The sequence below is a fragment of the Rhipicephalus microplus genome, unplaced genomic scaffold (assembly GCF_043290135.1).
Source record: "Rhipicephalus microplus isolate Deutch F79 unplaced genomic scaffold, USDA_Rmic scaffold_48, whole genome shotgun sequence".
NCBI lineage: Eukaryota > Metazoa > Arthropoda > Arachnida > Ixodida > Ixodidae > Rhipicephalus > Rhipicephalus microplus.
This window is the reverse complement of record NW_027464621.1, coordinates 73,167-97,538: the sequence shown is the minus strand read 5'-3', so window position 1 is coordinate 97,538 and position 24,372 is coordinate 73,167. Positions and strand designations below refer to the sequence as shown.

The window sequence follows — 24,372 nt, the reverse complement described above, 5'->3', positions numbered from 1 at the left end:
GTCTGAAGTTCAAGAAGCATTACACAATCTGAACAGTCGATTGTCCGCCGGTCCTGACAAGGTAACCAACCGCCTGTTGCAGAATTTAGACGGCCAAGCCATCACACTACTCACAAAAGACATTAACCACATGTGGGAAACCGGCCAAGTACCTAAACAATGGCGCTTGGCCACGGTAATCCTTCTCTCACAGCCAGGTAAACCACTAAACTTTGACAATCTACGCCCTATCTCCCTAACCTCATGTATAGAAAAAGCAGTTGAACATGCTATCCTAAATCGTGTATCGCGTTACATAAAGGATCACGAACTCTTTCCATTCAACATGGCTGGATTCCGTCCCCACTTATCAACACAAGACGTAGAGAAACAGATCGTCGTCTCAAAAACGAGAGATGTCCGAAGCATCCTCGCCCTACACCTCACTAAGGCATCCGACAGCGTCTCCCACCGCTTTCTACCGGAATCCATTGGCAGCCTCGGTCTCAGTAAAAGATTCCAGGCATACATTCATTCTTTCCTACAAGACCGAAAGGCCAAGATTCAAATATTGCAACTTACATCAGACACTTATACATTAGGTTCCAACGGGACACCACAAGGGGCAGTCATTTCTCCACTCCTTTTTAATATAGTAGCGAAGGGACTGTCTGACAAACTCCGCGACATCCCTAGGACAAACCATGCTATATACGCAAAGGACATCACCATCTGGTGCCCGGGAGACTCCTTGGCGGAGTTAGAGCAGGCCCTTCAAACCGCTCTCAACACCACAAAAGCCTACCTCAAAAACACTGTACAGCAACTGTTGCCCATGAAATCAGAGTTGCTTATATACCGGCCATCTCGCCAAGGCGTTCGTAATTTAACGACCTTATATGAACTACCCAAAGTGCTGCACGCCAAAGATGGGCAACGAATACCCCGCGTGGACTCCATACGCATTCTTGGCCTCCAAATCGAGGCCACTGGCTGCCATGCACAAACAATAACACACATCACAGCAAAAACAAAAAAGCATTAAACAAGTCCTTGGTTTACCTCAAAACACGAGTACTCCCCGTCTCGACCAACTCGATGAAGTGATCGAGGCCCAGACCACGGCCCACGTGATCAGCCTCTCTTCCTCCAAGGCAGGCCGCCAACTTCTAAGCGAGGCTGGCATGTTCCCACATCCCTACCTTGAACACGCAGTAACCCGCCATAGAGTTGTTAGTGCCACCTACATGGTAAACCCATTCTCTCGAAATGTTCACCCACAACACAACAAAGGCAGACGCCTGGCCTGCGCTCGCGCGATCCTCAACCGTACCACTGTGAATTGCAACTCTACTGACTTCGTCGATGCGGCGCAATACAATAACTCCTCCACCTTCGCACCAGCGGTAGTGGATAGCGATGGAGCCCTACGCTCAGCCGCCTCAGTTAGGATAGCAACGAGCGCCATAGCCGAGCAGGTCGCTATAGCTTTAGCTATGGTCGACTCCTCACACACCCATGTCTTCACAGACTCTCGCCCTGCCATACGGGCTTACGAAAGCGACAACATTGCTCGAGAAACAGCCCACATCCTACAAACATGCAAATGCATGGGCTTGCACTACCTCTCTTGGTTTCGTGGCCACATGAGCAAAAAAGTCCACCCACAGCAACCCAATCTGAATAAAATGTCTCATGATCGAGCGCGAGAACTGACCCGTCACGACGACCAATCAGCCACCGAAGAGCTGGGCTCAGACATACAGTTTAATGATCCTTTACTCACCTTTCACAAAATTACCTCCTACTACCGAAACAATAGGAGCCAATACCCTTTACCACATGCAAAGCTCGAACGCGTGCAAAAGGTAGCTTTTCGGATGCTACAAACGAGATTGTACCCATCATGGGGCCCGACTCAGCCGTTACAACTCAGACATAGATTCACAATGCCCAGACTGCTCAGAAGTGTACTGTTCACTCGAACACATGCTCTGGCAATGTCCCGCATTACCTCGAGGGCCTCTCACCAGCGAGTCCGACTGGCAGTAAGCACTCAGGAGCTCCAGTCTCAGAAACCAACAATAGGCAGTCCAGCGGCATAAACGCGTAGTCTATGGCATAAACGCGTCGTCTATGCACTCCTCGTCGTCGTCTTCACCAGTTTCCGCAAGTTCCGCCGTATGGAAGCCTGCTTTGCCGAAGCAGTTGACCACTGTGTCCGTCTTCACGTCTCGCCAGGCATTGAGGATCTTCACGGAAGAAAACTTAGAGGAGATTTCCGCCCACTACTTCGTCATCCACTGCTTGATGTCCTGGCTGCTGACAGCTTCGCTTCCGCCAGAATTGGTTTTGCCAACCATGTTGTAGCGCTGCTTAAATCGATGAAGCCACCCGCTGTTGCCAGCGAAGTTGTTTCATCGAGTGCAGCGGCAAATTATTTGGCCTTGGCGATCAGCATCGTTCAATCCACCGAAATGTTTTTTGAGCGCACTACTAAAAACCAGGCATACAGTGCCTTTACTGCATTAGATACTACTTGATATCTGCCTTGTTTTTCAACAACGTACTCCATGTGCTCCGTGGTATCCCGAAGTCGTACGCGACGGTCGAACATTTCTTGCCTCTCAACACGCTGAATAGCCTTCAACTTCGTCACAAAGTCAAGGGTTCTGCGCTTCTTGACTCTGGCCATAGCTACACAAGAAGTCGACAATTCAAGGAGTCCGAAGCGGCTTTGCATACCAACGCATGCAAAAGAAAAATGCTGCACATGCGGTGGTACGTAGGCGACACAACAGCGGTAGAAAAGAAGGGCTTGCGAGGCGACAGTCCCCTGCGAGGGCAACAGCAAAAGGTGCGAGCTGTGGTTGGGTGATTAATACTCGCATAACAGCAACAAAAAATAAAAGTAAAGGCGAAAGGAGGAGGACGTTGGCTCGGCTCCTTCGTTTCTGCTCTCCGAGCCGACGGGTACGCGGAGAAAGCATAAGAGAGAAAGAGAAACGAATGAGAAACGAAAAAGAAGAAAAAAAAAGAGAGACCCTTCCGCAAGTTAGAGATAGTGCAGTGCGAGCCCTCTTACCCTTACCTTTTTTCGAGCGTTTCAGGTTTTGGCGGAGGCATGGTGCCGCACAGAGGTCGCTAGTGCAGTGACAAAACACGCCTTCTAACACGCGCTTTGAGCCGCGCTGCCACGGAGATTGCAAGGGGGGGAGTGTTGAAGCGCACTTTCTAGTTCTCGCGGCGTTCGATATATTCGAAGGTGGATAAAAATATCGTTCAATAAAAATGTGCCAATTTCCATTTTTTTACAAAGGAATTTCAAGGTGATAACTTGCGAGTTCAATATGCACGAAAATTCGATATATGTGGGTTCGATATAACTGTGTTCGACTGTATTCACGGAGTTAGATTCAAAATTGCTTAGTTTTTCACTCAGCTTCATTTAAATGCAGGTGACAATTGACTACTGTACATAGTCATTACCATATAGGAGCTTACCTCAGTTATAATTGAGGTATATAGATTCGGTTAAAAGTGAAACATGATGAATATTTTTTTCAAATGTAATGTTGTGGAGTTCTAGGACTGTTTTAAAAATGGTTGTCTTACTACTTGAAAATATTCGAAAACTATTCGAATAGTATTCCATTCATATTTGTATTTGATTCGGCATCATCACTATTCGATTCGTATTTGATTCGTTTTCAAAATTCACTACTTGCACACCCCCAGCGCTGCGCAAGCCAAAAGAGTTAGCTGCCAGCCTTACTTCGTCTATGATTACAATTTGTTGCAATTGTATTCACTGCTTTGCCCCTGCAGCAAAACTAATTTCCTTTTTGCAAGTTTTCATGGTTTGAACGTCTCCATTGCAGAACGCGTGCTGTTCTCGGCGGTTACTCGGCAACAGCGCAGAGAGTTTTTTGGAAGCTACAGTTGTCTTTAAAAAGTTTGACAAACAGCTACACTGTCAAAAAATACTCGCATAATGAGGTCTGCACACAAACGACACCTTAAGATTATTCACACATTTTGATCACGTGGCACGAGATTCATACATGGTTTTAAATTTACACATGGTGCAAATATCCTGGATGAACTGGAATACGACGCGGCCGAACTATAATAAACGAACTACAGTGGACTCTCATTAAGCAAAAATCTGTTAAACGGAACTATTGCCTCTGAAATACTTGGTTTCGGGCTTGTGTTCTGCATCCATGTTCACCTCTTGGAACTCCTGTTAAATGGAACATATTTTCCCGGTCCTTTCAGGTTCCGTTAACTGAGTGTCTACTGTACATAAGATATGAACAGAGCTGCATACTTTGTCTGATGCATGTTGTTCGGTTGGTGCTAAGATTTCGTTATATTTGGCATTGTATATGGAAATTGCTGTTTGTATGCAGCTTGGTGAAGCAGGCCAGATTGGTGCAGAATGGTGCTATTGGAACAGCATTTTGACCTCTGAATGCAGTCAAGGTCTGATTGACAATGGCCCCATCACATTCTAATACTGCGGCAAAGCTGCCTTTGAGGAGCTGCTACGGTCGCAAATGCACTGGCTCAAGAAAAAATGCTAGTTCCAACATGGAGATGGCACATGAGGAAGAAGTGGGGGCTCAATGCTGTTTTGGTCCTGAAATTTGGGCCAGAACACCAAAAATTCAGACACTAAAAATTTTAAGCATCCAAAGTTTCATATGATCTTGTATATTGACATTTACGAGGCAGATGTGGAACTCCAGACTCAAAGGGAGCACAACCTTGTCCAACACAACAGTTGGGCCTCCACAAAAGTTGAAAGAGGAGGAGAGGCTGAGGAAATAGCCTCGTTGCCTTTCCCGTGAAAAGTGTTGTTGGCAACACTTAGGTTGCCCCAAATCAAGAACGTGTACACAATTTGGTTTCTGCATTGCCTCATTCTTGACAACTATGCCAGCACTTCATCAACCTACCCAAAAGAATAACTTTCATGTTGCTATCTCATAAGAATATTGTCATGCACAGTTGAAAAGTAGTAGACTTTAATAAAAAAAATAGTAAAACGGGCGAACTTGTGCCCCACAAACAAACAAGTTAAAGAAAAACGTTTATGTCCGAAACATCTTGGCTTCGTCCAAGTTCGGCACCTCCTCTTCTTCTCTTATCCCACGCAGCTCGCAAGTGCCTGAGTTGTCAATGTCGATCCTTGCAATCCCCACTCGCGCTTCGCTTGCTCTGTTTCGCATGCACATCACAGGCAACATTGAGGCTGTAGCAAACAACTGGCGCACGAACTTTAAATGTATCTTCAGTCATTATCCTCCTTCCGAGAATGCATCGTCCCGATGCTTGTTTAGGTTCCAGGCTGGTATTGTATAGTAATTACCGGTAGTAACAGGCATCATCCAGCGGTGTTGCTTTATTTCTCATTGTCTTTTCCCACTTAAAAAGAACTACATGCCAATGGAATTTATAAAAAGCAGCACAATTTAAGCTTTTGATACAATATTAGAACTGGTTACACGGAAACTACCCAGATTTACAGAGGGGCTATAATAAGATTGGGACTTTTTAATATGTTAAGGATGACCCCTTTCACGTGAAGTTCATGACTCGGAGGTACACGAGTTCCTTCGACTCGGCTTCTTTGCTTGGCCTCCTGGTATTTTTAACACTTGGAGCTTGAATGCAAAAAGCAAAGTAAGCACAAAGCACGCGGTTAAAACAACGTAAATCTTTCACATAGCAATATTTATTATCTTTCACAAAACTGGCATGATAAAACTGAGTCCTAACTGATATAAATGTTGTGACAACGTTACTTACACTCAGGTTTCTCACGAAACAAACAAGCGCATATGGTCTCTGATGAGGAACACTGCTCTGGATATCGTAGATACTGCCAACAAAACGATTGTATCATTTAATTGTGGTTTTGATACTTCTCCTTTCTTTGTAGTTTGCCAGTAGCCACTTATGATGTAGTGCAGCTCAAAGCGCTGCTTGAGTGAGAAGCTAGGTGGATCCTTGAAAATTACGTTTTAGATTTTTTCTGTGGGTTGGTAGGCCCTTGAAACAGTGAATGACTCGCCGAAATTTCGGCGTGCCTGCAATACTCGCGCACCATGGCGTGTAGCAGGTGTGCATATACTGATAAAGGCTCCAAAATGTATTGAACACACTATAAACGAGCAATTACACGCTTTCGCAGCCAACAACGCGTGCACTCCCAATGCAGACGCTCCTGAGATCTTCAGTACCATGAGACTACAGCGCCGGCTGCTACTGCCACCTGCCGGAAAATCAGCCGATATACGCCGCGGCCGCCTCGTTCATTCCACTGCCCCCTTCTAGTACACTGTAACTCGGCTCCCACAGCCACAAGCGATAAGGGCTACTGGATTGGCTTGTCTCGATCTCGAGGTGTTGCCATAGTTGTGAGACTACCTTTCGCGTGAGCGAGTCTATGCTGTGTTTAGAGTTTGGGCCGTTTAACCGTAGGTGACCAATAAGCACTGTTTCGATTAACCGATGAATTTCACTGCACAAAACATAAAAATCAAGCCATATGAGCTCGTTTAGTTCTGTTAATGAGGCATTTTCGTTTGAGCGAGTTTCGTTTATTGGGAGTCCACTGTATCAGTATCCGGTAACGGGAGCGTGTTTGGTGGCGCAGTGCTGTACACTGAAGTGGCTGCGATGTCCCTACACACGGGGGGGTCTTTGCAGTAGAGCGTTGACATATAAGACTCTCTGCGATAACAATGGTGACACTTCTGGCTGGGCATACCGCTGATGTTCCCAAATAGACTGGGGATCCCGAACCGCCAGTCTAATTTTCTCACACACAACGTTGGCCAGTGATGATACCGCTGGAGCGCTGTGGTCGAGCCGCTGCCTCTGGAGCTTCTCTTGCACCACAGACCTCGAGAGTTCACCTAAGAACTCCATGCTGTTTCCCAAGGCAGCGGGTGCTGCGCCAACGGAGGTGATGCCCAGATCCCGGATGTACATCCTCGCTCGTCGCTGACGCATTCTTTCCATTGTGGCCGCCTCAGAACGAAACTTTGCGACGACGAATTCCTAACCTAACTGGCAAAAAGTTCCTGTCTTACGCCTCACATTAGATGGCAAAGCTTTTTTGTCCTCGTTCATGTTATGGTCTGCTCGGCGGAAAAGATGGGTAATGTCCTCTACATACATGGCCACCCTTTCATTGTTTCGCTAGTTCTGAGCTTGCAGAGCGGTCTCGGGTCTCTCCTTGCGATCCGTACTTGGGTAGGTGGCAAGTAGCTCCCGCCAAAAGTCATGCCAAGTCAAGATGGCAGCCTCGTGGTTTTCGAACCACGTTTGTGCGGACACACAAAATAAACACATTGTAGCTTCCAAGCAGAATCCCAGCCATTGACCCTCGCGACGCACTCAAATTGGTCGAACCAGTCCTCTGCGTCTTCGTGTGCGTCACCGTGGAATCGTTTGGGCCATCGGCGGATCTACTATAATTTGTGTTGGCGCGACCTGGGAAGTCATCTCAGTAGTGTCTCCGCTGGGAACTGCGACTGTTCTTGTACAATCCAAAGGGGAAAACTCAGGGTCTTCACCGCATAAGCGACGGCTGCTGCACTGGTGAACAGGGGTCAGCTCGGTGGGTCCAAGTCTTCTTTGCTCCAAATTGCCTTCTCCAACTTCAGAAGAGATAGGGTTCATAACCCGGCACTTCCACCAGATTTGCCACGCAAAGAGATAGGGTTCATAACCCGGCACTTCCACCAGATTTGCCATGCAAAGTTGAAAAGTAGACTTTATTAAAGACAGCTAAAATAGGCAAACTTCTGACCCACAAACAAACAAGTTGTTTATGTCCGGAACACCTTGGCTTTTTTTAAGTTCGGCACCTCGTCTTCTTCTCTTATCCCACACAGCTCGCACGTGCCTGAGTTGTCAATGTCAATCCTGCCAATTCCCACTGGCGCTTCACTTGCTCGGTTTCGCATGCACACCACAGGCAACATTGAGGACGAAGCAAACGACTGGCACGCGAATTTTAAATGTATCCTGCATCAATATGCTTAGGAATCCTTTCCGACTTTTTTTTTTTTCTCTGTAATTGCTTACAAGTATTACAAAAATATTATAGAAATATTCCAAACAGATTCCAGTCAATTGGCACTAACACTTCAACAACAAAATTCACTTCACAATTAAAATTTTGCTATTTTGTACAGCTCTACAAAATACTACTACATCAAATGCAGCAAACTTATCACATATTTTTTCATAAAAATAACTCCACAACACTGTTGTATAAAGCAAATTTGACAAAATGTGCACTGCTTACATGATTGTGAAGAAGTCGTCGTCCACAAGAATCATATCAGCTGCTTCTTTACAAACGTCTGTGCCAATTTTACCCATGGCAATACCGATGTCAGCTTTCTTCAAAGCAACTCCATCATTAACACCATCGCCAGTCATGCCTACTATGTAATTGTTCCGCTGCAGAGCCTAAAATAGCAGAAATATACCATAGTAAATGTAAAATTAAGAAAGGCTGAGAAAGAGAGGAAGCAAAATATTTGCCTTCATAGCTTATAAATAGCTACACATATAAAGCTACTTAGACTAATGTTTTTTTTTTTTTTGCTAGCAAGAAATATTAAAGGTCAAAAACACCCAAATTTCACTTCAATCTCTACACCAGAAGTTTATCTTTGTGCTGTAGACATGGGGGCAGATGATAAATGCACGAGACAAATGGAACAAACAGAATCGCCGTCTGCCAAGATCTCTGGAGGGCCTGATAGGTTTGACTGCAGCACTAAAAAATCTTGCTATTTTCTAGTATAAATTTAACAGCACTAGGGTTAAATATGTTGACACTAGTATTGAATTCATTTCTGTATAATCTATTTTTGCTAGCACTAAGAAAAAAAAAGCATTGATGCTGGAATTTGACGTACTTGTGTCAAGACTAGAACTTTGGATATTCTGGTGCCCAGTTAACCTCCATGGAGTTCTTTTTTTTTTTCTTTTTGAAATGTAATATTGAGCATCTTAGATTATTGTGCAAAATTTAGACATTTACGGACAGTTAATGATAATTTGTGCCTGAAGTGGATATATTACTGTCACATACTAAACTGTGCCACACAGGTGAGCAAATGTGTCGCACTAGCTCCAACTTCAATATGCCTCTCAAACTTTGATATAATGAACTTCCAACAATAGGTGTGTAGGAAGACTGCTTGTGTGAAGTGACCCACAACAGTGCTAGAGTGCCATAAGATCTCATAGAAGCGTCCCATAGCAGCTATTCTAAAAAAAAAAGCGAGGAGAAAGAGTGACATCATGCAGACATTCAAATACAGTTCGCAAGCCAACCTTCACTTACAGCACCCCACATGGGCACCCACTAAAAAGTCTGTCAGCATATCTAGCCATCTCTCTCTCTCTCTTTTTCTGTGTGTCTCTCTCTCTTTTTCTGTGTGTGTCTCTCTCTCTCTCTCTCTCTCTCTCTCTCGTGTGTGTGCGTGCGTCCATTACTGCTTTAAGCATGGCATAAAGAAAGATAGCCATTGGCAAATGGATAATTAACAAAAATGTAAATCAAGAGTGCACCAAGTCGCACACATTTTGTAACACTGGCGGTGCAATTATCAGGACTAGATGAAATTAAATTTTGAGGCTCGTTCAGGCGCATTTTCCTGATACTTTTATTTTATCAGGCAGGAAATCCCATTAGGCATTGTTTCTCATAGTTAGTGCAGGAGTGGAATCACTGTGGTAACTATGAGTCCACTTATAACAATACTGTTTATAAAAATACATCGGATATAATGATGTACGATGTTGGGACCATCCACTTTTGTATGCATCCTACCATAAAATAAACCTGTTATTACGATGCTCCAGTGCCACGATACTGAATAGAGCGGTTGAATTCAGCAACAGCATGCACCGAAAATGGCTCTCTGTACAGACGGCATGCACTGCTAAGCGCCCTACACCCCGTTCACACCTTAAGAAAACCTTAAGAAACAAGTTGACTGTGCTTCATACAAGAAAGTGAAAGGAGAAGACACTTTCCTTCCTAACTTCTGATGCAATACCGGGAGAGGCCTGCAAAGCGCCCATTGACAAAGAGCTTCCGCAGTTGTGGTCAGTACTCAACGAAGAAGCATCATATATAGACCACCTTCTTCATGCAGACGATGTTGCAGAAATGTCTGAGTGCCTCAGTGATGAGGCGATCGTTGCATGTGCACATAATGCAAACATCATTGCGAGCATTGACTACGACGAGGCGGTTAAGCAGCCTACCCAGATACTCTCATTGCAGAATGCCCAATGTATGATACACAGTCCCTGCTGGACTTCGTTTTTGAGCAGGACACCACGCTCAGCTATGTGAGGCACTGTGATGCTCTCAAGAAAGATGTGCACATGTTTAGTATGATGCAATCAAAGCTGACAGACTGTGGTTTTTCTACAAACAAGCACATAGTTACATACCTTACTTGCATGCAAATAAAATGTTTTGACCGCTCTTTTGTTTATCTTTTCTCAACTCACTTATAAGAATTTTCGGTTATTGGGATTTCGTTGGCACTTGGATATCGATATATGTAGACTGAACTGCACTAGGCTATAAGATGTGAATACAAACCTTTACAATGCGAAGCTTATGTCCTGGTCCTGTCCTGTAAAACACCGACACAGACCCAATGATCCTCTGCAGTTCACTGTCGGTCATTGCATCCAGCTGATCACCAGAAAGCACAACACTGCCCACAGCATGAAGGCCAAGACGAGCCGCTGCACAAGAATAATACTGTCTATCATAAACAGATTTTTTACATACACAATTAATTTATGCAAATCAGTTTACAATTCTAATAATTATAACTGGTGGAAAAAAAAGTTTACACAGTTCACATTCAGTATTACATAACTCAACATTGAAGACCAATTAATAAGAGTGAAGCAGGTCATAATTACATTTTACATTTGTGACTGTAGCTGAGCCCACTTTAACGATCGATGGTGGTTTAAAAAGTATAGCTATATTAGACAAAACAATAAGCAGCCACTGTACTCCAAAGATTTGAATGTCTTCTACAAAAAAATAAATAATTTACTACAATAAACATATGTACAGTTACATTATAATAATTAAATCGGCTATGTGTGTGACATGGAGTGGTAATAGGTGAGCGGGCACGTCCTCCTCTAGCGAGAGTGACTATGATGGCTGCATACATATTGCCTTCAGACATAAGTTATGATGAACTGTCTATAGCTATCTAAAATTGACATAACCTTATTGCAAGGTGATTGATCACCTTGCGAGTCGTTCTCTGCAACAATACGCATCACATTGAAGTTTCATGAGATTTAATTGTTGACTCTAGAAGCATGCATATAAGCCACACTCCCATTTTCTAGGAACAGTTTTTTGTTTTTAAAGTGAATTATATGCAAAAAATTATGGTAATCAATTAAGACTGAAATACATGGGCAATCAGTTATCAGTTATATCTACTCCAGGTATAAAAAAAAGCATAATTTTAATGTGGCTCTCATAACAGGGCATGTTGAATGGTTTGCTGAACATGGTAGTGTCTCCAACAAACTCCTCTACAGCAATACACAGCGTATTGAAGTTCAATGAGATTTAATTGTTGACTCGGCAAGTATGCACAAATGTGCATGTCATGATTCAAGCAAACTGAAGTAACTTGTCATGTGGGACAAGAGTCTCTCCACAGTTGGTGAGCAGAGTTGTACACAATGCTGCTGAAAGGGATATATAGACCCATTCTTGCATATATTCTGCACCAGTTTTTAAAAATGCCACCAGTACTTGTTGCATTTTTTTTCATCAGAATTCACTTAATAAGGCGTTGACCAATCATGCCCTACACACAAACAACACAGATAAGTGGCTGGTAGTGGAACTTGCTACAGCTCATTTAATCACAGTTCTCCACGCAACTTGATTTGGCATGTTAATCCAGCTATAGAAGCATATGGGTTGGCCTCTGTAGTTAACAAAGAGCACTAAAGAGTGCTGTAAATACAGAAGCACCCACAAAGCAGGGCATAAAAGAAAAGGGCAGGGCACCAGTCCTCCCATTAGAGGTCTCCAGATCTGCTGACAAACTACCAACTCTATTTTTCAATGCGACCCAGTTACACTACGGTATATCACCACCATTGACAAACCTTTAAAAACACTTTTTAGAGTATTACATAAAGGGGGACAAGCACAGTAATAAAAGTTATTATTTATATTGGTACAACACAGTAAAAGGTTTTAATATAGGTTCTTCCTGCATCGATACATTGCTCCTAGCAAAATTTTCAGGCGTAGAAGGAGTCGTAACAGACCTCCATCAAAATGTCTTTCAGAGCCTTAGCACAAGCCTCTTTGACTTCGTCAACTGTCCCAAAATGACGACTTTTCAAAGAAGACTTTGACATTCCTATAAATAATTATCATAAAAGGCTGTCTTTAACCTCGATAATAGGCAGGTTCACAAAAAACTTGATGACTGCTATGTTCCAACGAGCACTGAATAACTGCTTGCATTGTAAATGAAAATGAGTTTCATGAAAACACCTGGCCACACTTTCCAGATAGTTGCAATGACTATGCGAATGCATGTTCATAAGATATCTTCATAAGCTATCTTCCCCTTCCACATATCATAATTGGTCCCGGAATGCTGAAAACAAAAAGACACTTCAGTGATGTAATACCTGACATTATTTTTCAGACCGGCTCTGTACAAATCAAACTTCATACAAATCAAACTTGACCTTTCATTGCAAACTTTGAGTACTCACTGTGACACAGCCTTGCTGACACTGTTTCACAAATTCATTCACTAATCTCGAATACTGGAATGCTTGACACAACCCTACTCTATGTCATGATAATTTTAGCTTTTGCGCATTTACGGGTTAACACGTGCATTCGATAGCTAAGTATTTCCACGTGCTATCCTATGTTAGAACTTCCTGCCCGATAGCATCGCATGTCTAGATATCTGCCAGGGAAGCACAAAGAAATCTGACATTATAGCTGTATGCCCTTAGTGTCATGGTAATCTTTCTTTCTTGTATTTTAAGTCATTTTAAAACACCGTAGTGTCACTTTTTGTTTTTTTTTGCCTTTTTTCCCTTTTTCTTGATACTTCAACTAATTATTTATATAAAATCCAAAGTTTGCTTGACTAACAATACTTTATAGATAATTCCCCCAGTAATTGTTTCCCTGTTATGTCTTATCTTGCTAGTGTTATGGTTTTTTTTTGTAACCAGTACTGCCGTGAATACTTTTTATTGTACTGCTCTGTCACTTGGCTCATCAAGTATGCTCCTGTATTTGTATTTTGTGGATGATTCAGAAATTTCAATTTTTGTACTGGCCCCCTTACACTATGCCTCAACAGAGGCCTGTAAGGTATTTTTAAATAAATAAATAAATAAATAAATAAATAAATAAATAAACAAAATGGTACTTCTATGGTGCAAGGACATTGCTTTAAGTTACTTTTGACATACACAAATTCAGAGAATAAGTGAATATGACAAGCACTAGACTTGAAAAGATATCAAGAGACTTCAAGAGACTACAAAAGCAATATGCAGCAAGGATCTGATTCAGCACCAATTATACACAAAAGTGGCCTAGTGATTACTTCACCTCAGCAGTGATTGTCTAAATATTTAAATGATATAGAGTTTGGAGGAGGGGTGAAGGGTTTACTAAAAGACAAACGTGCTTACCTTGGGCTTACAAAAGCTTGCCACTGTGTAGCACGAACTGTCAATTCTTGACAGCACTATGAGAGCATCAACTGGCCAGCAGACTAGTGCTTCTTAACAGCTAGAAGTAATGTTATCATCAAGAGTAGGGCGAACACACCAAGTTCACTCAAAGCGAAATTTCGTCTCTTAAGTCCCTTCTAGAGATTCTAGAGTTTCTGAAGTTGATGCAAGGTAAGGACCCACCAATAGTACAGGCAGTTTCTTCAGAGTCGCCAGTAAGCATTTTGACATTGACTCCACTGCTATGGAGTGTCTCAATGGAGTCACGAACTCCTGGCCTGGGAGGGTCCAGAATGCCCACTAGACCCAAAAACCTGAGTTGGTTCAGGTTTGTACCACTTGCCAGAGAGAGAACTGCAATGTTAAATGAGAACAGCCTGAGCATCAGAAAGAACATCAATGCAGTGCCAACATAAACGGTAACTACTTGGGTTCAATGCCTTGTAGTGACAATATTATTATTACGACACAGCATGCGACTTGCCTCTGAGACCCTTGCGACCCATGAACTGAGCCTCCTTAATATATTGAGCGGTCCGTTCAGTTGTGATTGGCAATTGCATACCATGATGACTGTAGTGGGTACAATGGGCCAAAATTTTTTCGAGTGCACCTTTCACAAAGTATTGCTCCTGTTCCTGCATTGAAAAAAAAAAAATAGAGCATTGTTCAGATTTCTTTGTAACATTTAAAAATAGCAAGAGGAGACATCAAAAAAATTCAGGAAATTCTGCTCCACAGACATTAAATCATGAGCATGCCATTCAATGATCAAAAGAGCTGCAACAAGGAGCTACCACAAGAAAAAGAAAGCTGGCAATCATGTTCCTCAAAGAACCAATACAGCTTTCTTTTGTAGGTTCGTGCTGCTTTCAGATGAATGCCAACTTTCCGGACAAAATGAGTGAATTCTGATTCAACAATTTTGAAATAGTTGATATTGCAAAAAAACATGAAAAAAAGGAGAGAGAGAGAGAGAGAGAGAGAGAGAGAGAGAGAGAGAGAGAGAGAGAGAGAGAGAGAGAGAGAGAGAGAGAGAGATGGTGAGCTGCTATGATTGCAAACAAAAGCTGCCTCCCCTATAAACAAAATAATTACTTTGTAGAAAAACACAAATTTAAAACACGCTCAGTATAGCCAAAATTACATTTTTTGTACTTAAAATACCACTGAAGAAGATAAGGTGTGAGGCATACAATTAAACAGCTTTAGCTGAATAGAGTGATGGATTAACAAGAGCTAATTATAAATTTAGAGAGACATCACAAGTGATGCTACAAGAAAAATATGATAAAATTTGTACAAAGCATTGGAAAGGAACACTCACAAATATTAGAGGGACCCTGAAACACCTTTCAAAAATACAAGAAAAGAATCATAGATCTGTAAATAAAGCTAATTTCTGTAAATAAAGCTAATGTTTAATGTTACTGCACAGAATGTTACAGGAAATTAACAATTTGTTGTCAAGAATAGCAGAAAGTTACTTGCATCTTTTGCAATGGCACCATGAAATAAGCAGCGAATGAGCCCGACAGGTCCTGGATAATTTCTTGATTGCAAAAAAATTCTCAGTAATACTATTACTGCAAACTAAGCTAACTAAATGGATATTCTACCTGTCTACAATCTTAACAAGACAGATAGAGTACATCCGGCTCTTGATAGCTGAAACTCTAGGGGACCCCTATATTCATTATGAATTGTCATAAATAAGCTCTAAGAAATAAAACTCAGAACAGCATGCCAACTTGTTTTGTAATGTTTATCGGTTCTCCGGGCCGCAGCAACATCACAGACAGCTATGCATGACTAGGAGTGAAGTTTTTAGATGTCATGGATCATACTGGTGAACTTTACTATACAGTGCGTGCATGCATGTGTAACTAAGGGGTAGAATGTTCTGTCTCGTGCAACAACTGATAACGCCTGCTCAATCATAGTAAGCTTCCTTGCATGATGCCAGCGTACTGCGACAAAAGTCACTCAAGAAGCATTTGGCACGTGATTGATAAGCCAGATCACCTCGTTTTCTATCTTTTCCCCCCTCCTTCTTTTCTTCTTTAGTCAACTTGCAATTGATGGTGCACATAGTTAGGTTATTTTGGCCACTTTGCAAGCAGGCAATGGGTTTGATTTATGATTGTGACATAAAATGCAACTACTATTCAGTTGAAGTGATAAAGGTAGCTGCTACTTTTAAAGCATTGACAAGCAAAAAGTATGAATTCACCCAATTTTTTTCCACCCAATCTGGCAGCAGTCTGGCAACAACCACCACAAAGTCTGGCAACTTGTGTGTGAGATGCCAAACAGAACCTTGTCGTTACTACATGGGCAAATTTTTCCACCGAATCTGGCAGCAGTCTAGCAACAACCATCCCAAAGTCTGGCAACTGGGGTATGAGACGCCAAACAGAGCCTTGCCAAGTTTTCTAATAATATTGCAAGCCGGGCATGCCGCTCCTGCCACAAGTGACGTCAGCAAGAAGGTGCCCCACAAAACTGTCGTTGCACCTACCTCATCGCACGGTCTTTCTGCTTTCTAGAAGAAGCCGGGCTTCTTTTCCGAGGCACTGATGAAAGAAAGCGCAGCGTCAATCCCTTTAACGCAGCCCCTGTCAATTGCGCACTCGTCGATACCGCTGTTAGGCCTAGTACATGCAGGCTGGTTCTCTTCAGTCGCCGTCATTCGAGGCACTTTACGCCACTTTCTTTTGAACTTGTGCGCCGTTTGAAACTTCTGCGGTCTCACGTTTCACTTTTTCAGGCTTGTCATCGCGGAAATATGTGTAGATGCGCAGAAAAGCAGACGGACCAAATGCTGATGGCTGCCACCGACACAGCTGACAATGACTCGGTAGCCAATGGCGATGCGGCTTAGGGCGCCGTGCATTTCAAAAAGCTCAACCCACGTGATAAAAAAGCCTCATTTTTATTTTTATTTTGCCCACGTACAAAACTGACAATCGTCGGAGCTGTTAGAAGAAGGCTGGACGCAACCTTCCCAACCGACCGCGACGGCATGCGGCGCTGCGACAGGGAGCAGCGTGCAGTCAAAGATGGCCAACATCAGCGCAAATTCACGAAATTTCGAGCCATCGCGACGCCGCCATACACATTTTTTTGGCATTTTGCTGTTCAAACTTAGTTTTGAAATTTTCACAGATAAAAGAAAAAGGTTTGAGGATTACAGTGCAACAAAAACCAGAAATATGAGACATTTTGCAAGAAATGAAATTTTTCGACTTGCATTTCCCCTTTATTCCTCCAGACTCTCTCTACATAACACTGAGTTATATAAAAATAAAATTATGCTGTTTTTCTGTTTGATCTGTATAAATGACTTTGTCACATAAAATGCTATGCTGAAGTGCGATAACAACGTTTTAGTTATTCTATTGCAATATCGACTTATGTATCCATTGTTCACTTCTGTAGGACTTGCTTAGCATCACAGTATCCAACAAATAAAATACAATAAATAAAAGATCAAACGATAGATGGTATAAATATGTTAGTCTTACTTTTTTTCACCTTGTGACTGTCAAAACCGAGTGTGCTGTTCAAACAAATATGCCAAAATATCATACGTCTTAGATATCAATATTATATACACATTAAAGAAACTACTTGGGGTCACCAAAACTGCATATAGGTAAAGTGAATTAACATCTATTCGTAATTACTTCAAGGTACACTCTAATGTTAAAGGAGCTGTTTACACATTTCATACAGCCAACTTGAATTGAAATAGAAAGCAATGTACGTGTCCAAATGCTACACAAAGAAAGACGCCTTACCCCTCCAAACTTGGGGATGACCTTCACTGCCATCATTTTATGCTCAGAGCTGAAAGGGATCTCTTGAAGCCGCACATAATGGTTTCGCACATCATAAATTCCCATCTGAAATGAAAAGATAACAGATGTGTGTAATAGCTACAAAAGAAGTTTTTCAGGTAAAGAGAAACATAGTAAACCCTCGCTAGAATGAAATTGCCTTACTGGCATTACTGTACATGTGACCGCATGTAAAACGAGAAAAGACGACACATAGCATTAAGAGCACTCTTTAAACTCTGTCTGTGCCATTCTTTCTAGTTTTACGCGCTGTTACATATGCTGAAATGAACCAACTAGCCCACCAAGCAACCATTGCATTAGTGCTTCAAACAAAATTTCCTCTAGTCCTGACCTAGCTCAAACGTATGCATTTTAAGCCACACTAATCGACGAATAGCCTCCTCCACTTAGACTGGCCATGCTGTGCAAGACTGACCCTTTTTCTAAATGTCTATTGCCATGGCCAGAACTTATGAAGGAGGAAGGAGGAAAAAAAAAATCATTGGTAGCGGACATGATCAGGTCTCATGAGAGAAGCCTGAATTTATCTCCTTCTATGCAGGCCATCCCTTCTCCTCCTTGCAGAGTCGGCGTTACGGGCAGAGTGACGTGTGGTGATGATAGTGCACAAAGAAATTCGCAGATATATACTACTCTGCTCAGCATGCACCATGCTAGTTGACTCAACCACAAGTTGCACTAGTGGCATTCTGCAACACTTTCTGAGCCATGATGTAGCTTATTTATAATTGTGGTCGATTGTCGGACAGTTCAGAGTTCAGTGTATACTGTGCATCTGTCTGGATAAATGCTGGACAGCTGTAAACTGTGGACACATGTTTTTAAGTTCTTTGTCTTCTGTGCCCTGCAAATGCTTTTGTGGCCTGCTATGTGCACTGCCAACTGCTTTGCATAGGCTGGCTTTTTCCACAACAGGGGTTAATGACCAGACATGCTGTGATGAGGCAATGCATGTTATTGCCAGTGAAGATGTAGATGGCGTCTTCAACTTGTTCTCGCTGGTTTATAGTGCTGTTCTTGCTTTTGCCCCAACTATGAATGCAGGAATAGATGACATCGTGCTTCATGGCCTTGACAAAGAGCGATTGTATAAACAGCCAAGTGAAACGTTCACTATGGCACAGACTCTACGGTACCTTCATCTGTTGGGGAACAAAGTTAAATGCATGTGCGACATGGCCTCCCGCAATGTGTGAGCTAACTGAAATAGGGATTGCGTATGTTTGGCAATAACATGAGACAGAAAAGGTTGACTGCCTTTTTGCACACCAATAAAGGTTTGCTTCTCTGGATTCCTCATTTTTAGACTTCCCCACAATTACAGTGCCATTAAAGCGAGACGTTTTATTTTTTATTGAGAGTAACTTTTATCAAATTATCACTTATATTGAATTTTCGCACCATACCATTCACTGGGTTCAATGATGTCATGAAGGCACCCAATTTGGCACAAAAGGCCCCATGTTTGTGTTACAGTGTTTCAAACATTATCTCGGTCAGTAGTCATAGTGACTTGTGTTTGCAAACTTTTACAATGTTGAAGTTGGTACTCCTTTACTGTCCAATGTATCGCAGCGTGTACCGACTCCTCTGATACACAGTGCGATAGCCCCAAGTAGTAAGTAAACAGCAGTGCAGTGTACTTCCTTAAGAGAAAAATGGTACCTTTCAACTTTTTGAAGCAAGCAATCCAATTAAAATACCTTGTGGGCTGCAGCCAACAACGCCCCTTCTGTTGGCTGCCCTCTGAGCTCACTCCCCAAGATATCAGCATTATTGCAGATGGAGCCACACTGTGAAAAGGAAACAGCAATACCATAAGTGTGTACAGGGACATTCCTTATTGCAGCATACATCACTGCCTCTGAGGCATATTTCACACGTTGCCTTCATTCAACGTCACTTAAAAAAAATACTGCAAGACGTGAAAAAGCAACCTAGTAAACTTCATGCAAACTAGAAAATATGTGTACCATTCCACACCACAGTAGACTTTCTTTAAAGGGCCACTCACCAGGTTTGACAATTTTGAGCTGACAAGTGCAATGCGTAGACGAGGCGTTCATAATCACGTCTTCCAAACTTTGCAACGCTACACGCCGCGGAAATCGGTCAAATTTCAAGATGAAAGCTCCTCCCTCTCCCCTCTGCCACCGCACGCGTAGAGAAACGGCATGACGTAGGCGTAGGAATGGCCCTACGTACACAGCAATGCAGTGACGTTGGTCCACTACGTAGACGTGTCTGCTCTGACGTTGTCGACAGTATCCCACGTGACATGGCAAAAATGATTTAACACAGCATGCATAGTTTATGTATTTGTTGCTTTAAGAGATTAGTAAAACTTGAAATAAATAATGAGACGCAATAAAAAAATGTGCGCGTTTTTCTCTCTCTTTTTTTTTTTTTTTACTGGGAAATGCTACGAGATGCGGGGTTAATGTGCCAGCGCATTGAGCAGACGACTGCCGTAGAGCGCTCCTACGCATTCGCGCACTCATTGTGCTGATCTACTCTACCGCGTCTAAGCCAGCGTTTCTAAACTATCCCGCAGAAACAGGCAGAAGACCACAAAATAACGCTGGTGAACAAAGCAACGCTGCTCGTGTGCTCGGGGGTTGGACTTGTTTGGGCACGTCATGCGTACGTCACCTCATGGTTGGATTCTGAAGAGGGTGGGGAAGAGATTTGGCTTGCGAAGGCTATGTGGAGGAGCGGCAAGAGTTTCGAGCTCGCCTCCTCTCACTCTCATTTCGCACCGCTTCAAAAAACATGTTTTCTCCGCTCGTAATGAACCGATTTGAAACATTTTTGTGGCAAAACGTTCCTCATCAGACACCCAACAACTTCCACTCTCTAACTAAAACTTGGTATGAGGCCTGGTGAGTGGCCCTTTAAGACTTGAAGGGGCCACAATCATTTGTTTGTCTTATCAGAAGTGCCCCCCCCCCAAAAGAGAATGCTAACACGCCAAGTACACCTAAATATATTGCTTGAAAACACTGAATGAAACATACTTATATGATGGGAAGGAAAGAAAAAAGAATTGATTTAGCTCAGCTTGATAAAAACTATGCTTTCAAGTAGAGTATTTTGACTAATCTAAGGAGCACTCGATTTTCCGAGTTCATAATAAATATGCCGATAAGTAAATTGCTACCACATTTTTAACGATGAAACTGTAGCACAACCCTATTTTGACAATTAGAAAAAGATAAGAAGGAAAAGACAAGCACAATTTTCCTTCAAAACATAAAAAATTTATTCTACTGGCTCTTCACCTTCTAAGAGGCTGTTTTAATGGCTTTGCTACCACCTTTGGATATGCCTCCATTGCATACCGCTACCTTGACAAAGCCAATATACACCAAGTTGCTTATAAAAGTCTCCAACCTTTTCTTTGAGATTCGAATATTTTTTTATGCTCAGCCCGCAGTAACTTTTCTTGAACGAGATGCAGCTGAAGAGCTCCGTTTATGCTACTCCCGATCACAAGCCTTGGGCACACAAAAAGACACAATGCAGTTATATTTAGTGTGCAAAATTAACTCCCTTTGTCATGCACTTTCATAATGAAAATGGCACTTCACAATTTTCTGCATTTCACTGGGAACAGATACAACGCGCACAGGCCCTATGCAAAACAACACTAACTGACCACAGCTTGTGGGAACTAAAGAACGCGAGGAGAATACAAAAGGATGAACGCTTCTTGTTGCTTTCTTTGCTGATAATGCCAGCCCCCTTTCTCCACCTACAAGCTAGGTGTGAGGGAGATACCAGGTTTATGTGCTAACCTTTTTTTTCCCACTTATCTCCCTTTCTCTCTGCACATTTCAATTTACTTTAGATTTGCTCTGAGTCTTTGTACAGGGAAGTTTTTCTTTCACCTCCCCATTTTGTTTTCTCAAGTTCACCTGAATTCCCTCATCAAGATTATAATATTTGATGCACAAAATCCTTGTCATCGTCAGTCGCTGCCAGAGTTCGTCTTAACAGAAGAGGCCTGTTACGCGGCTCGTTTTAAGCAGATTTTTTTTCATTGAGTCTGTGAGAAACCAAACAAACACTCCCGTGTTGTTAGTCTTAAGCAAGAATTCGTCTTAAGGGAAGTTTACTGTATTTATTGCCATAAGAAAAAAAAAACAAGGCATACAATAAGTAAACCAAGCAAAAACAATAAAGTACACTTTCCAAAGACAGGACGCGCAAGCATGGACACAAGAGAGAAGTAGAGATGCCACAAGCGCTGACTAACAACTCATCTAAAAGTCGGCATTTGTGGTGCATTGACTTCTCTCTTGTGTCTGTGTTCACACGAATACAAACTAGCTCAGCTCTTTGTTATTCTACACTTTTCAAACCTTTCCAACATTTTTTAATTAAACAAAATAAAAAAAAATTGAAGTGGGCCTAGCAATACCTTAAATTTTTTTTGAATCTCATTTTTCTAAAGTAGTATTGAAGTAAACCGCTGGAAGGATCTGTTCAAGAAAGATTTTCATCAAGAATGGTCTGAATGTGCAAAATTAATAGAAGTTCTGAAGTATGAGCCTTCTATAGCACAGCTGCAAAATTTTTTTGCATAAACATTAACTAAATGTCAGCTCCGCAAGCAGACACGAAGCTTTAACAAGTCATAAGCGGCAACAAGGCTTGCAGTACTACCTGAGACACCTGCCATGCCTTCTTGCATACAATAAAGGGTCATTTATAGCACCATGTACTAATTTTTTATATATTTCTTAAGCTCGCCCTACAAAAAAAATTACAGGACAAAAAACGAGATGTTTAAATGCTTCAGTTTTGTCTTAAAGAGACCCGGAAATACTTTAACAGAATATAAAGTTGTTTTAGATCTGTATACAAGGCTCATGAAGTGATGCAAGCTAAATATCATTGCACTACAAGCAGCAGAGAATTGAAAATGTCGTGTCAGGAAAATCCAATAATTTCTTGCTCTGTCCTTTGCAATGTCGTCATCAGGTAAGCAGCAATCAGGCGCAAACAAGCTCACCAGTTAAAAAATAGGCTATTCTTCAATACCAAAGGAGGATTAGAATTCTACAATTCTAGATGAAGTACAAATAATTTTTCTTTAAGCATTTTGACAACTGTTTCTTTCATTTTTCCTTTCTTTCTTTCTTGTGGGTGGAGTCAAAAACAGGTTCTGAGGTTATGTGTGTTGACACTAAAATGGTTATGACTGAAACAAAATTTACCGCAAAATTATTCCCAAATGGCTCATGCCATAAACATATAACGCCATCCGTATGTTTAAATAACAAGACGACTTTCAAGTGCTATCACCCTGCAGGAATGCAGAGAATTTTTTTGTTGTGCCAATGGCCTTTGGTTTTTATTCCAAGGTTTGTTTACATGTGGAGGCCGCCAAAGTGAGCCTCGCTGGCACATCTGTGTGTGCACAGTTGGAAGTTTTTTAGTCTTGCAGGTGGCTTTCATTTTATGCATTAACTGATGTTTAACTGGTCTACCATCTCTAACACTGTGACTGCCTAAAACCAGCTCATTTATTGCCTACAGGGGTGCGATTTCAGCTTTACAGAGGCGGGTAATAGTACATATAAATAATGCTGCCATATACAAGCGATGCGACCATGGGAGCTATTCTCGCGGTGTCTAATTTGTGGACATGTATAATTCGGCCTCCCCTGATTGGCTGGAGCGCGTTGCCTATTTCTGATCATTCTTTCATGATGTCATTTTGACCTCACGTAGCTTTTACAACTCTCGACACAAACGAGAAAAGTGGAATGCATTTCACCACAACAGATGCTGCCCCCAGAGATCCGCTTTTAAATGAGCTTTTACAAAACCGTGCATAGACTCTTATCATGTTAGCCCTTAAATCAGGTATAACGCAGCTGCCCGTCTAATGCCTCTGAAAGGTTTGTACACATTCCCTGCATCACTCTTCAAACATTTCAACACGTGCAGACTTGTCCGGTTTGTTTAGAAGTCCTGTTGCTCTACATTTCGTCCACTTAGGTTCTTTTATGCTTGGAATGTGCTGGCAGGTTCGGTGCACTGACGTGGTCAAGCGCGCCATGATGTCAAGACTCACCATTTTTTCCGTAACTGAACACGCTCCAGCGAATTGCACACCGCGAGAAGAGCTCCCTATAATTGCACATTTTGTCTCGAGAATTGTGAAATTCGATAGCCTCTCAATGGCGATACCAAGAATGGTAATCAGAGGCCGTTTCTCACTCATCTGGGAATAGTGACAAGCATAAAGCTATAGATATTTCCTATATTGCACGTGCTCACATACACTGTGATGACAACACGAGCATGCATGCCGGCTTCCTTGTTGTGAGTGAGTCATGTGGTGATCAGCGCTACAGCCCTGACGCCCAATCAAAATTAGATTCGTAGGACTTACTATCAAGATGAGAAATCGATAATTCCCAAACTAAAATCCAACCAAGGAGCATCTTCCTTGAAGCAGGCGTGGCACGATAACTATGAATGGCACAAGCGTGACAGTAATTTTCTAGCGTGTGCATAAACATGAGACATGTTTATTCAGATAAGCATATGTTTTTATTATGCACATAAGCTACTTTTTCATTTTCATTTTTTACCATGAATAAACAATTTATGTATACCAGGGATGTTCTAAGAAATCTTTTTCGGGGGTTGTTTATTTGTAGAATGTTGACGTAAAGGCATGTAA

The 24,372-nt window shown here is 42.1% G+C and overlaps 1 protein-coding gene across 5 annotated transcripts in view; it reads right to left on the bottom strand.

Annotated features, from left to right (window-relative positions):
* The window catches only part of SPoCk (secretory pathway calcium atpase), a 147,395-nt gene that overhangs the window by 58,139 nt on the left and 64,884 nt on the right, over positions 1–24,372 (bottom strand). For all 5 annotated transcript variants that reach the window (XR_012889277.1, XR_005110564.2, XM_037428731.2 and 2 more), the window contains exons 13-18: positions 19,376–19,465; positions 17,610–17,714; positions 14,291–14,444; positions 13,990–14,160; positions 10,637–10,785; positions 8,309–8,475 (exon numbers count right to left, since the gene is read on the bottom strand). Coding sequence is in view for 3 of the 5 variants with exons in the window: in XM_037428731.2 (XP_037284628.1) it covers positions 8,309–8,475; positions 10,637–10,785; positions 13,990–14,160; positions 14,291–14,444; positions 17,610–17,714; positions 19,376–19,465 (836 nt within the window). In the remaining 2 variants the exon portion in view is untranslated. The remainder of the gene's footprint in view (positions 1–8,308; positions 8,476–10,636; positions 10,786–13,989; positions 14,161–14,290; positions 14,445–17,609; positions 17,715–19,375; positions 19,466–24,372) is intronic.